Source organism: Lepidochelys kempii, chromosome 16, assembly GCF_965140285.1.
Source record: "Lepidochelys kempii isolate rLepKem1 chromosome 16, rLepKem1.hap1, whole genome shotgun sequence".
Classification (NCBI taxonomy): domain Eukaryota; kingdom Metazoa; phylum Chordata; order Testudines; family Cheloniidae; genus Lepidochelys; species Lepidochelys kempii.
Window position 1 is genome coordinate 3,527,081 of NC_136395.1, and position 14,752 is coordinate 3,541,832.

Genomic DNA, 14,752 nt, shown 5'->3' on the forward strand with positions numbered 1-14,752 from the left:
TTAAAAATACAAAAAGAAAAGGAGTACTTGTGGCACCTTAGAGACTAACAAATTTATTTGAGCATAAGCTTTCGTGAGCTACAGCTCACTTCATTGCACCCGATGAAGTGAGCTGTAGCTCACGAAAGCTTATGCTCAAATAAATTTGTTAGTTTCTAAGGTGCCACAAGTACTCCTTTTCCTTTTGTAAATACAGACTAACATGGCTGCTGCTCTGAAACCTGTCATTAAAAATACATTAAATCCTGAAGTTTCCTTGCTTTGATAGGTTTTTTTGTTTGTTTGTTTTTTCCCAAGGAGCAGGAAACAGACTTAAAGCATGTAGGGCTTTTATTCATACAATTGAGATGTCGGATGTTAAACTTTAAATGAAATGTGCTGGAGGGGGGAAGCATTTCAAGCCTAGACCACAGCAGCCTTGTCGAAGAGAAGTAGTAGTGAAACTGACTGGAGTAGTTCAATTGTGAAACTTCAAAGTAAACCTCTAGTATGAAAGGTGAAAAGTAAATTAGATCCACACTCTTGCACCCTTAGTTCCCGAAGGTGGTGGTAATGCAGTCAAGAAAAAACAAGATTTTTAAAGAGGTATTTCTTGCATACCAGTTTTGTTTGGAAATAGGTTTACATTAACATCTGAAAATGAGTTTGTCTTCAAAGACTGAAAGCAGCTATGTGTTAAATTCTTGCTATAGTAATAAGTATGCTCTTACAATTTTTTAGGGATGAACAATAATAATAATAGGGATTGATCACATTACATCATACTAATATTTACTTAACCATAACAATAAAATCATATCCATTCAATAGTAAGCACTCTTTAACCATTAGCCAGTGAACTCATAGAATCATAGGATGCAGAGTCCTGCACTTAAGAAGGAAGAATCCCATGCACCGCTACAGGCTGGGCAACGATGGACTAAGCAGCAGTTCTGCAGAAAAGGATCTGGAGAGTACAGTGGACGAGAAGCTGGATATGAGTCAGCAGTGTGCCCTTGTTGCCAAGAAGGCCAACGGCATATTGGGCTGTATTAGTAGGAGCATTGCCAACAGATCAAGGGAAGTGATTATTCCCCTCTATCCGGCACTGGTGAGGCCACACCTGGAGTATAGCATCCAGTTTTGGTCCCTGCCACTACAGAAGGGATGTGGACAAATTGGAGAGAGTCCAGCAGAAGGCAACGACAATGATTAAGGGGCTGGGGCACATGACCTATGAGGAGAGGCTGAGGGAACTGGGGTTATTTAGTCTGCAGAACACGTAAGTGAGGAGGATTTGATAGCAGCCTTCAACTATGTGAAGTGGGGGTTCCAAAAAGGATGGAGCTAGGCTGTTCTCAGTGATGTCCGAACAAGAAGTAATGGTTTCAAGTTGCAGTGGGGGAGGTCTAGGTTGGATATGAGGAAAAACTATTTCACTAGGAGTGTGGTGAAGCACTGGAATGGGCTCCCTAGGGAGGTGATGGAATCTCCATCCTTAGAGGTTTTTAAGGCCTGGCTTGACAAAGCCCTGGCTGGGATGATTTAATAGGTGTTGGCCCTGCTTTGAGCAGGGGATTGGACTAGATGACCTCCTGAGGTCTCTTCCAACCCTAATATTCTACGATTCTGTGATTCATTCTGATTCTCTTTATCTAGTAGCATTGTATATCAATGATGAGGTAGAATGTAAAGAAATAAGAAGCGATGGAATGGATAAGACAGAGTCCGTCTGGGCAAAAATCACATTGGGGAAGAAAACTACTAGAGCCTCCCCTGTGATAGTGCTTGGGGTGTGCTATAGACCACCTGGATCTAATTTGGATATGGATAGCCCTCTTTAATGGTTTTTAATTAAGTAAATACTAATGGAAACTGTTTCAGCGTAACAGCCATGTTAGTCTGTATTCGCAAAAAGAAAAGAAGTACTTGTGGCACCTTAGAGACTAACCAATTTATTTGAGCATAAGCTTTTGTGAGCTACAGCTCACTTCATCGGATGCAAATGGAAACTGTGTGATCATGGGAGACTGTAACTTCCCAGGTATAGACTGGAGGATGAGTGCTAGTAATAATAATAGGGCTCAGATTTTCCTAGATGTGATAGCTGATGGATTCCTTCATCAAGTAGTTGCTGAACCGACTAGAGGGGATGCCATTTTAGATTTGGTTTTGGTGAGTAGTGAGGACTTCATAGAAGAAATGGTTGTAGGGGACAATCTTGGTTCAAGTGATCATGAGCTAATTCAGTTCAAACTGAACGGAAGGACAAACAAAAATAAATCTGACTAGGGTTTTTGATTTCAAAAGGGCTGACTTTCAAAAATTAAGGAAATTAGTTAGGGAAGTGGATTGGACTGAAGAACTTATAGATCTAAAGGCAGAGGAGGCCTGGGATTACTTTAAGTCAAAGCTGCAGAAGCTATGGGAAGCCTGCATCCCAAGAAAGGGGAAAAAATTCATAAGTAGGAGTTGTAGACCAAGCTGGATGAGCAAGCATCTCAGAGAGGTGATTAAGAAAAAGGAGAAAGCATACAGGCAGTGGAAGATGGGAGGGATCAGCAAGGAAAGCTGCCTTCTCGAGGTCAGAACATGTAGGAATAAAGTGAGACAGGGTAAAAGTCAAGTAGAGTTGGACCTTGCAAAGGAAATTAAAACCAATAGTAAAAGGTTCTATAGCCATATAAATAAGAAGAAAACAAAGAAAGAAGAAGTGGGACCGCTAAACACTGAGGATGGAGTGGAGGTTAAGAATAATCTAGGCATGGCACAATATCTAAACAAATACTTTGCCTCGGTCTTTAATAAGGCCAATGAGGATCTTAGGAATAATGATAGCATGACAAATGGAAATGAGGATATGGAGGTAGATATTACCATATCTGAGGTAGAAGCAAAACTTGAACAGCTTAATGGGACTAAATCGGGGGGCCCAGATAACCTTCATCCAAGAATATTAAAGGAATTGGCACATGAATCTGTAAACTCAGGGGTTGTACCATATGATTGGAGAATTGCTAACACCGTTCCTATTTTTTAAGAAAGGGGAAAAAAGTGATCCAGGTAGCTACAGGCCTGTTAGTTTGACATCTGTAGTATGCTAGGTCTTGGAAAAAATTTTGAAGGAGAAAGTAATTAAGGACATTTTGAGGTCAGTGGTAAGTGGGACAAAATACAACATGGTTTTACAAAAGGTAGATCGTGCCAAACCAACCTGATCTCCTTCTTTGAGAAAGTAACAGATTATTTAGACAAAGGAAATGCAGTGGATCTAATTTACCTAGATTTCAGTAAGGCATTTGATACTGTGCCACATGAGGAATTATTAGTTAAATTGGAAAAGATGGGGATCAATATGAAAATTGAAAGGTGGATAAGGAATTGGTTAACAGGGAGACTACAGCAGGTCATACTGAAAGGTGAACTGTCAGGCTGGAGGGAGGTTACCAGTGGAGTTCCTCAGGGATCGGTTTTGGGACCAATCTTATTTAATCTTTTTATTACTGACCTTGACACAAAAAGTGGGAGTGTGCTAATAAAAAGAAAAGGAGTACTTGTGGCACCGTGGGGTGGGAGGAGGTATTGTTTCATATTCTCTGTGTGTATATAAAGTCTGCTGCAGTTTCCACGGTATGCATCCGATGAAGTGAGCTGTAGCTCACGAAAGCTCATGCTCAAATAAATTGGTTAGTCTCTAAGGTGCCACAAGTACTCCTTTTCTTTTTGCGAATACAGACTAACATGGCTGTTACTCTGAAACCTGTGCTAATAAAGTTTGCAGATGATACGAAGCTGGGAGGTATTGCCAATTTAGAGACTGGGATATCGTATAGGAAGATCTGGATGACCTTGTAAACTAGAGTAATAGTAATAGGATGAAATTTAATAGTGAGAAGTGTAAGGTCATGCATTTAGGGATTAATAACAAGAATTTCAGTTATAAGCTGGGGACGCATCACTTGTAAGTAACAAAGGAGGAGAAGGCCCTCGGAGTATTGGTTGATCACAGGATGACTATGAGCCGCCAATGTGATATGGCCATGAAAAAAGCTAATTCAGTCTTGGGATGTATCAGGTGGTGTATTTCCAGTAGAGATAAGGGGTTTTAGTACCGTTATACAAGGCACTGGTGAGACCTCACCTGGAATATTGTGTGCAGTTCTGGTCTCCCATGTTTAAGAAGGATGAATTCAAACTGGAACAGGTACAGAGAAGGGCTACTAGGATGACCCGAGGAATGGAAAACCTGCCTTATGAAAGGAGACTCAAGGAGCTTGGCTTGTTTAGCCTAACCAAAAGAAGGTTGAGGGGAGATATGATTGCTCTCTATAAATATATCAGAGGGATAAATATCAGAGAGGGAGAAGAATTATTTAAGCTCAGCACCAATGTGGTCACAAGAACAAATGGATATAAACTGGCCATCAGGAAGTTTCGACTTGAAATTAGACGAAGGTTTCTAACCATCAGAGAAGTGAAGTTTTGGAATAGCTTTCCAAGGGAAGAAGTGGGGGCAAAAGACATATCTGGCTTCAAGATAAAGCTTGATAAGTTTATGGAGGAGATGGTATGATGGGATAACATGATTTTGGCAATTAATTGATCTTTAAATATTAATGGTAAATAGGCCCAATGGCCTGTGATGGGATGTTAGATGGGGTGGGATCTGAGTTACTACAGAGAATTCTTTCCTGGGTATCTGGCTGGTGAATCTTGCCTATATGCTCAGGGTTCTGCTGATTACCATATTTGGGGTCCGGAAGGAATTTTCCTCCAGGGCAAATTGGCAGAGGCCCTGGAGGTTTTTTGCCTTCCTCTGTAGCATGGGGCACAGATCACTTGCTGGAGGATTCTCTGCTCCTTGAAGTCTTTAAACCATGATCTGAGGACTTCAGTAGCTCAGACATAGGTGAGAGGTTTATAACAGGAGTGGGTGGGTGAGATTCTGTGGCCTGCATTGTGCAGGAGGTCAGATCATAGTGGTCCCTTCTGACCTTAATATCTATGAATCTAGCTTGCTACTGTTTGGGTTAGAGCACTCAAAGGGAATGCTCTTAATTTCTTCTCTGCTTTTTTAAAAAACTTGTGTTTAAAAAGTGCCTTACATCCTTAACTCCTGTATCTCCATTGTCTATAAATGTGTACAGTTGGGGTCCCTGAGGTATACCAGTGTGCATCCTTGCTAATATGGAGCAATTCAGTTTTGTTGTTCTCTCAATCTTGAGTGTGTATTAGGTTTGGGGAAGCATAACAAAATGGACGTTCTCTCTAATCCCCCACTACAAATAGTTAAAATGATTTTGTGCATCTAAAACTCCAGCTTTTTCCAAATTTAGTGATCAATTAGTCAGTACTAAGCTATTTTATTTCAATCCAACTGCAGGTCTCTAAAACAGCAAGTGACACTTTATATCTTGGTACAATTTAAAGTTAGCAACTTCCCCGTTCTTTAAAAAATAAGGAAAGAACTGTCCTGTAAACAAAATGAATTATTTCTTTTCTCTTAGCAGCACCAGATTGGCCTCTCTCTTTGGATTGGATCAGACAGTATCAGTCCATGGAAATGAATTCTTCCAATATACAGCACCAAAACAGCCTAAAAAAGGCCAACCAGCGGCAAGTAAGTAACTGGTGTGATGAATGTGTGAATTTTAGCAATTTTTATTATTCTGATACATGCCTCAGTTTCCCTCTGGGCTTTGCAGCACTATGCACTGAGTGTGAAGAGAAGGGATGGGACAGAGTGTTAACAAACTGAACAAAGTCTACACGTGTGACCGGAAAATCTAGACTATACAATGGAAACCCCAGTATCCGGAACATTCACACTTCACAACCAACACCTCAGAGGAAGGAGATTCACCATCTTAGGCCTTGTCTATACTACGAAATTAGGTCGAATTTATAGAAGTTGGTTTTGTAGAAAGCGTTTTTATACAGTCGATTGTGTGTGTCCCCACACAAATGCTCTAAGTGCATGTAGTCAGCAGAGTGTGTCCACAGTACCGAGGCAACCGTCGACTTCCGGAACATTGCACTGTGGGTAACTATCCCACAGTTCCCGTAGTCTCCGCCGCCCATTTGAATTCTGAGTAGAAATCCCAGTGCCTGATGGGTCTAAAACATTGTCATGGGAGGTTCTGGCTACATATCGTCAGGCCCCTGTTCCCTCCCTCCCTCAGTGAAAGCAAGGGCAGACAATCATCTTGAGCCTTTTTTCCTGAGTTACCTGTGCAGATGCCATACCACAGCAAGCATGGAGCCCGCTCAGCTAACCATCACTGTATGTCTCCTGGGTGCTGGCAGACGTGGTACTGCATTGCTACACAGCAGCAATTTATTGCCTTTTGGCAGCAGACATTGCAGTATGACTGGTAGCCATCGTCGACGTAGTCCAGGGTGTTCTTTTAACTGACCTCGATAAGGTCAGGGGTGCCTGGGCAAACATGGGAGTGACTCAGCCAGGTTATTTCCCTTTTAAGTTTCGTCTCATGGCGATTCAGTCTTACCGGCAGTGCACTGTCTTTTAATCTACAGCCAGCAGACGACGATGGCCAGCAGTCATACTGCACCGTCTTCTGCTGAGCACCCAGGAGATGGCTAGCGGTCGTACTGCACAGTCTGCTGCCAGCAAGATGTATAAAGATAGATGAAGTGGATCAAAACAAGAAATAGACCAGATTTGTTTTGTATTCATTTTCTCCTCCCTCCCTCCGTGAAATCAATGGCCTGCTAAACCCAGTTTTGAGTTTTATCCTTGAGGGGCCCATTCTGTTTCTCCCAAAGTCACCCCCCTTGTTGATTTTAATTCCCTGTAAGCCAACCCTGTAAGCCATGTTGTCAGTCGCCCCTCCCTCCATCAGAGCAACAGCAAACAATCATTTTGCACCCTTTTCCCTGGATTGCCCGAGCAGGAGCAGATGCCATAGCACAGCAAGCATGGAGCCCGTTCAGCTCACTGCAGCAGTTATGACCATTGTAAACACCTCATGCATTATCGTGCAGTGTGTGCAGAACCAACACCTGAAAAACCAGGCGAGGAGGTGACGGCAGCACGTTGATGAGGACATGAACACACTTTTCTCTAAAACCACGTTCCCCCGCAATTTGGAGATCATGTTGTTAATGGGGCAGGCTCATGCTGTGGAACGCCGATTCTGGGGCCCGGGAAACAAGCACAGAGTGGTGGGACCACATAGTGTTGCAGGTCTGGGATGATTCCTGGGGGCTCCAAAACTTTTGCATGCGTAAGGGTACTTTCATGGAACTTTGTGACTTGCTTTCCCTGGCCCTGAAGCGCAAGAATACCAAGATGAGAGCAGCCCTCACAGTTCACAAGCGAGTGGCAATAGCCCTGTAGAAGCTTGCAATGCCGGACAGCTACCAGTCAGTTGGTAATCAATTTGGAGTGGCAAATCTACTGTGGGGGTTGCTGTGATGCAAGTAGCCAACGCAATCATTGAGCTGCTGCTATCAAAGGTAGTGACTCTGGGAAATGTGCAGTGTGCCCTTGTTGCCAAGAAGGCTAACAGTATAAGTAGGAGCATGATCATTCCCCTCTATTCAACATTGGTGAGGCCTCATCTGGAGTATTGTGTCCAGTTTTGGGCCCCACACTACAAGAAGGATGTAGAAAAATTGGGAAGAGTCCAGCGGAGGATAACAAAAATTATTAGGAGGGTGGAGCATGCGACTTATGAGGACAGGCTGAGGGAACCAAGATTATTTAGTCTGCAAAAGAGAAGAATGAGGGGGGATTTGATAGCCGCTTTCAACTACCTGCGGGGGGGGTTCCAAAGAGGATGGCTCTAGACTGTTCTCAGTGGTAGCAGATGACAGAACAAGGAGTAATGGTCTCAAGTTGCAGTGGGGGAGGTTTAGGTTGGATTTTAGGAAAACCATTTTCACTAGGAGGGTGGTGAAGCACTGGAATGCGTTACCTAGGGAGGTGGTGGAATTTCCTTGCTTTGAGGTCAGGCTTGACAAAGCCCTGGCTGGGATGATTTAGTTGGGGATTGGTCCTGCTTTGAGCAGGGGATTGGACTATATGACCTCTTGAGGTCTCTTCCAGCCTTGATAGTCTATGATCTGGGTCAGTCTACATGCACCTTGCTATTAGTTTGATAATCTGTCTACAGTAGACAAATCAATGCAATCTTAAACTTAACACTATTGTATTTTGAAGCATGCTGGTCAATTCCAATTGTGAAGAAAGTTCCACTGCTGTCCTTTCTCTCTCTGGTTTATTCTTCAGCAGGCCAGCCAACCCAGAAGATGCCTACAACCACGGCGGCTTCAGCAGTCCCATTGGTATTTGTCGCCACAGCAGTTCATGCCTTTCGATAGTAAGTACCATATTGGGCCGAGCTGAGAGTTCCTGCGCTGGCCTTTCATTGCTAGAGACCTGGACTCCAATTTTCAGGTTTTGTCGCAAGAGGAAAATATTTTTGGGCGAGGAAAGGGATTTTTATGTCTGTGTCCCCATTGCACAAATGCCACATGATTTGGTACAATTCTTGGGTCAAAAAAGCCTATGAATGGAACATCTGTGTTCTGCAGGTTAGGAGTACATGGTCCATTGCCAGATGTCTGGGAAGCCCAGGACTTAAGCAGTGAGGGGTGTTGCATGTTTTGATTGAGGGACAGTAATTGCACTGTTTGTGACTAACTTTGTCAGATGCTCTTTATCAATGCTAAATTCACACCTTTGAAAACCAGAGTGGGGAGCCTAGTACTAAAACTATACATTATGTCGGTCTGTGTTCTGCTGTGGAAAGATCACTCAAGTTTAAAAAACACCAAGATTTAAGTTCCCTATGACTTGTTTTGGGGCAAGCGAAAAAGATTGAGCTCTACTGAGTTAAGGAGACGTCAGTCTGACATAGAATCCTATAGGAAGTGGTCCTTGGATACCAAGGTGAAAAGCTCCTCATAAACACCAAAGAAATGTGAAGAGGGAATGGATTTGCAGCTGATTATGTTACTTTGCCTTTTAGCACAAATGGGCAGTATGTGAAGCAAGGCAAGTATGGAGCAGCTGTGGTGGGGAACCATGCTACCAAAGAAGTGAGTGAAGCTGCATTTCTCTTTAACATACTCCTATCCTAAAAGCGCATCTTGTGCAAAACTGAATTGCTTCTCATTTTTCATGTTCTCATTTTTAGCACCATTCCTGTTTGGTAATTTCCAGCCCTGTTAGGTTTCTTGTAGCTCAGGTGCTCAGCCACCAGCTACTTTTGCAGCTGCAACTGTTCTCTGAGCAGTCAGCAAGGCTACTGTAAATAGATTTTCCCACCTGAGATGGAAACGCATTAAACAAGGCGGAATGTCTATCCGTTGCAGTCTTTTTACGCAAAAGCTATTTTGGTATTCGTTCGGATGCTTTCAAACTGTGAACCTGATCTCAGATCCATTAGCAAATACATATGCATATCCCTTATAATTGAGTTCATGTAAACAAATTGATATGAATTATGCTCTTTGACCTTTTTATACAAAAAAAATCAGCTATACGAGTGGAGCTGCATTCAAGAACTATCTGCCACTCTGAGTGTAGAACAAAGGAGTATTTAGCAAGCTATATTAAAAGAAATAACCTAAATCCAATCTGCCCTTGGTCTGGTGCTGCCTCTTACCCTGCACCCTGCTAGTTCCAGCTTCCCTTCTTCTGTTGTCTCCCTAAATGGGTGGGTTGGTCCATTGAATGGTTCTTACAGTAAACTGACTTTTAAGACCTTTGGGTTGTTTGTTTGTTTGTTTTGTTTCTTTTTAAACTTCCTCCCCCAAAAAATTCTCGGCTGAACAGGGAAGTGGAGGGCTGGCCAGGCATGAAAGGGAGGTGTTTATACTACCTTTTAAGGCTCTCTCAAATCGTGCCTTCATAAAGGAATTTGTGTGCACAAGTATGCAACTGCATGCTTTGCCTGCAATATTAACACGCTTGTTAACCTTTGTTTGACTATTGTTCAGTAAACCAGTGATGTGTATACTTAATATTGCTAGAGAGCCACTAGCCTTTGCTACCTGATCCATCAGAGAATTGAGGAGATCTTTTCATTTTTCAATGAACAAAAAAAGCCTGGGAAATTGTCAGACTGTTGATGCAAAACTATGGCTGCGTGGTTAATTCTCAAAAGTCAAGAAATCTAAAAGTTATAGTTGAACACCCATCCTTTACCATATCCCTTGCATATAGGTAGTCTTATGTGCTGAAGGGTTCATATGTTCTAAGGTCAGATGGAATTATTGTGGTCATCTAGTCCAGGTATAGACAATGGGCAGACCACGGGCCAAATCTGGACCACCACGCTCTTTTGAAAGGACCCAAAAATCTTATTTTTTTGTTTTTTCTCTGGAGTCTGGACCTTGACTGTACCTTGACCAAGAAATTTGGCCCTTGACAAAAAATAATTGATTACCCCGATCTAGTCTGACTTCTGAAGGTGAAATCACTTGCCTATGGTCACCCAGCAGGTCAGTGATAGGGTTGGGAATAGAACCCAGGTCTCCTGAATTCCAGTCCAGTGCTCTATCTATTAGGCTGCACAACATCTAGAGGAGACTGTGACCTAAACACAGCTCCTCTAGACAGCTCAGCCACCCTTACAGCTGTGCTGTTAGGCAGCACAGTAGGAGGAAGCAGGATACAGAACAAGAATCAAAGCTGATTTGGTATAGTCAAAGCAAGGTGCGTCAGCAAATGAATATTTAAGAGCTGTGAGGTGAGTCTCCAGGCCCAGTAAGTGTGTATGGAAAAGTGTTGAAATTATATGCACATTCTGCACGTGCTGTAATACAGAAGTGCATAGATTCATGCTGAGTACAGTACAACCTGCTATTTACATTTCAGCAGTTAAACTTCATTGCTTTGAATGCACCTACTGCTGGTGCATTTGGCAATCACAGTAGCATTAGGGCCATAGTTTATCTCATAGTGCACACCAGAATTTCACAGACGGAAGGTTTAATTTTGTTTTTGTTTTTCCCCTCCTCCCTCCCTCCTTGTGGAATCCAGTATAAGATCCTCCTTTATATCAATCAACAGCAGCAGGTCACGGTTGCCAGGATCCATCCAGGGTTTGTGCTCACGGTAAGACTTCATTCGGAAATATTTTTTTGGTAGTCATATGTGTTTGTCTTCACTTAAGCCTGGTCTACGCTACAAATTTACATTTGTATAACTATGTAGTTCAGGGGTGTGAAAAAAACCCAGTGTAGGCAGTGCTATGTCAACAGGCAGGCTTCTCCTATCAACCTAGCTACCGCCTCTTGCGGAGGTGGATTAACTGTGCCGCTGCAATGTTTTAAGTGTACACCTGCCCTTAAGCTTCTGGTACACTGTACTCTGTACAGCAGATAGGAGTTATCGCCTTCCCTCTCCTGAAATGTTGTCCTAGGTCTCTCTTGGCTATAGATTGTAAAGTCTTTGAGACAAGGCATGTGACTGAGGCCTGGTCTACACTAAAGGGAAAAGTCAATCTAAGTTCACAATTTGAGTTATGTGACTAGTGTAACTCAAATCGATGTAGCTTAGATCTACTTACCGCGGGGTCCACACTACGCAACATCAACAGGAGACACTCTTCCATCGACTCCCCTTACTCTTCTCGATCAGATAGAGTACAGGAGTCAACAGGAGAGTGATTGTAGACAAGCCCTCATTCATATTTTGTAAAGTGCACCATGAATTCAAAATGTTGTATAACTATTCTTTCTCCTCCTATCATAAATTGCACAAGGAATTCTTTCAACAGTAGATCTCCCAGCAGTATACAGTGGAGATAAGCCTCATTTTACAGAACAAATTACATTGTTTTGCTTTTCTTGTACACTTGCAATGGGATCAAAGAAACCCAAATTCACATATGTCCTAGACTTTACTTAAATGATTATGGGAATGGAAACAAATGCCCTCTTTGATGAAGAGAAGGCAAGAAAATGTCTAAGCTCTGTGTGAAATCTGACCACATGTTTCTCTTTCAGTAAGAATTTGCTAGGTTTTTGCAAGCCTTTCTGAAAGTTTCCATTTAACTTTTTCTCCAATTTCAGAGAGAACCAGAGTCCTGAATAGGTTAAAAATAACTATGAGTAACAAGCAGCAGGAAAGATGTCAAGCCACCTCCATCCCCTTATTTGATTTCAGAATAATTCCTCTTTCCCTTTAGCTCCATAATCCATTTTCAGCAAGTTTGTGTTTTAAAGCAATTTCAATCCATGGGTAGAATCAGGTGTTTATAAACAAACATGGAGCCAGATCAGTGATCTTACTAAAATGTTTTGCCAGTGCTGACGGCATGGGATCTCAATAAAAAATTCTAAACTGTCCTGTTTTAATATTGACTTAACAACTATTGCCAAAACTTTCAAACCTGGTATCACAGATCCACAGGCTCTGGTCTATCCCCAGCCTGTAACAAGTCTCTTGGGAGTGACCCCTTTAATGTACCGGGCCCCAAGGACCCAGGCAGTTCCTCCAAGACTGGGCCTCCAGCAGCAGAGATCCTTGTCTCTCTTTTCATAGCTCCCTGCAGCCAAGTCAGACCCCTTCAGGAGGCTTGTAGAGTACCCCTTTGGGGTGCAGTGCTCTCAGTGAAGATTTACAGTGACACAGGCAGCCTTTTCAAAACAAGGTAACTATTTTAGTTGCCTGGCACACACACCAGCTGAAAATCCTTAGATTAGCTGCAAGAGGCAGAAGTTACACCATAGTCCATCCTGGCCAAGTCAGTGCCATCAGCCAAGTTGTGATGGACTCTATCCCTTGCTTTAGTTCTCTGTACCCTTTGTTTGCCCAGGTCAGAGCTGTTGTGGCCGTCCAAAAGGCAGCCCTTGTTCCAGCCACCGGACACCTCTTCCCCTTTGTTCTCTAGTTCAGTTCACATGTCCTGCCTGCTGGGGTTTCCTGGTGTTAAGTGTTGATTGTTCAGTTGCTGTGAGGGGAGTGTGTCTTCAGGAGAGAGAGGGGGGTATCTTTGTCATCCTGCAACCTTTGTTGATTTGGGTCGGTTTCAGCCGCTTCTTTTAATTACCCATTCAATCCACTCAGCCAGCTAGACTGCGTGCACACACATACCTGTGTCTTAGTCTGTCCTCAGAGCAAATTTTAATCCTTTTCCTCCTACTGGGCAGCAACGCAAAGTATGGAGGGAAACAAAAGTACACACAGGATTCATTTAAAAAACAAACAAACAAAAAAACCTCCAACTGTCACACTTGGGTGCCTAAATTTAGACTCCTAAATTCATGGTTATGGACCCAAATTGAGATAGGTGCTCAGCACTTCTGAAAAATCAGCCCATCGGCTCCCACTGATTGTGGGAACTAGGTATGTTCTGCATCTCTGAAGATCAGGCCGCTCATGCTCAACGGCCTAAATAGAGATTTCCTAGCCTAACTTTAGGCATCCAGTTTAGGAAATTGTGGTCGATATGAAGAACTTTGTAAATCATATATTTAGCAAGTTCTGAAGCATTTTTCTTCAGGGTACTGATCAGAGGAATAAAGGCTAACTTGTGGCATCTGAGCCTAGTTCGTTTTTAAGCAATAAAACTCCTCTATCTCATTTCAGTAGATTTTTATCATAATTAAAATCCAAGTGCTTGAACACATTTCTAATTTTGATATGGGACTGATTTCTTTTTCCATAGGTTCAGCCCAACAACTACAGTACATTTTATGATGATCAGAGACAAAACTGGTCGATCATGTTCGAGTCAGAAAAGGCAGCCATGGATTTCAGTAAACAGGTAATCTTCTTAATCCAGCAGGCTGCACTCTTGCACTAACCATATCTATGCTGTTGGTGCTGTATCATGTTCAGAACAGCAAACAAAAATCATGGTTGCTCACAACTTGCTAAGCTGCATTCTTAATCAAAGCCCAGTTCAGTTTCATCTCCCACTAAAGTAAAACTGAAATGCATATTGCAGCTTTGTGAATGTGCTGAATTCTGGCTGAGCTTTGGTTAGCTGGCGTTCTGTTTGGTTCACTTGAATACAGGGTAGCATGTCTCAAATTGTGACACTTCATACTTCTGTAGCGCTTTCATCCCAAGATGTTAGTGTTTTAAAATGTTAATTAAACCCGTCAACACGCTGTTGTGAGCTAAGTGGTTTTCTCATTTTACATATGAGCAAAGTGCTGCATAAGGAGATGAAGCATCAGTAATGTCCACATGTATAAAGTCTATTGGTAACACTTAGGTTCTCACTGATACAGTGAGAACCTATCAGATATTGCCAGTCTTCCTTCTAAGTAGAATTTGTTGTGCTGCTGCAGCTGGCCACAGACAAAAGATGCCAATGTTTGGACTTCCTTTGCAGTTATGCATTGCTAAATGCAACAGCATCCCTTCACTGGACTCGGTAGTATACCAGGATCTTGTCGTTGGAGAGGGGCAGGGATTGGAAGTAGGAGACTCTCTGGAGGTTGCCTATACCGGTTGGCTGTTCCAGAACAATGGGCTTGGACAGGTAAACGGCTTTTACTACTAGAAATGCGTTAATACTAACCCTTCTCAAATTAAGTCATTGGAAGAGACCGTAATCTCAACACCATTGGATGGGCAAAGTATTCTCTCCATCACAACTTACTTTGTGACAGTGTCAGTCACCAGTCCTGAGGACCTGTGACTAAGAGGCACCCATGTCTCTTAGTTTTCCCTGAGAGCAAACTTATTCCTTTCCCCCACACTGGAAAGCAATGCTAAATATAGGGGAAACTGAGGTACACATAGGATTTGTAAAAAATATTACAGAAAATTCCCTTCATAAAT

General features: G+C 42.6%; 1 protein-coding gene across 13 annotated transcripts in view; it reads left to right on the forward strand.

Moving 5' to 3' along the window:
- FKBP15 (FKBP prolyl isomerase family member 15) overlaps positions 1 to 14,752 on the forward strand; it is a 126,514-nt gene that overhangs the window by 49,463 nt on the left and 62,299 nt on the right. For 9 of the 13 annotated variants that reach the window (XM_073313897.1, XM_073313900.2, XM_073313896.2 and 6 more), the window contains 6 exons: positions 5,487 to 5,599; positions 8,234 to 8,324; positions 8,976 to 9,045; positions 10,994 to 11,068; positions 13,626 to 13,724; positions 14,301 to 14,450. In XM_073313897.1, coding sequence (XP_073169998.1) covers positions 8,254 to 8,324; positions 8,976 to 9,045; positions 10,994 to 11,068; positions 13,626 to 13,724; positions 14,301 to 14,450 — 465 coding nt within the window. In that variant the 5' untranslated portion in view covers positions 5,487 to 5,599; positions 8,234 to 8,253. The remainder of the gene's footprint in view (positions 1 to 5,486; positions 5,600 to 8,233; positions 8,325 to 8,975; positions 9,046 to 10,993; positions 11,069 to 13,625; positions 13,725 to 14,300; positions 14,451 to 14,752) is intronic. The other 4 variants (XM_073313898.1, XM_073313901.2, XM_078849014.1 and 1 more) reach the window with 2 other exon arrangements.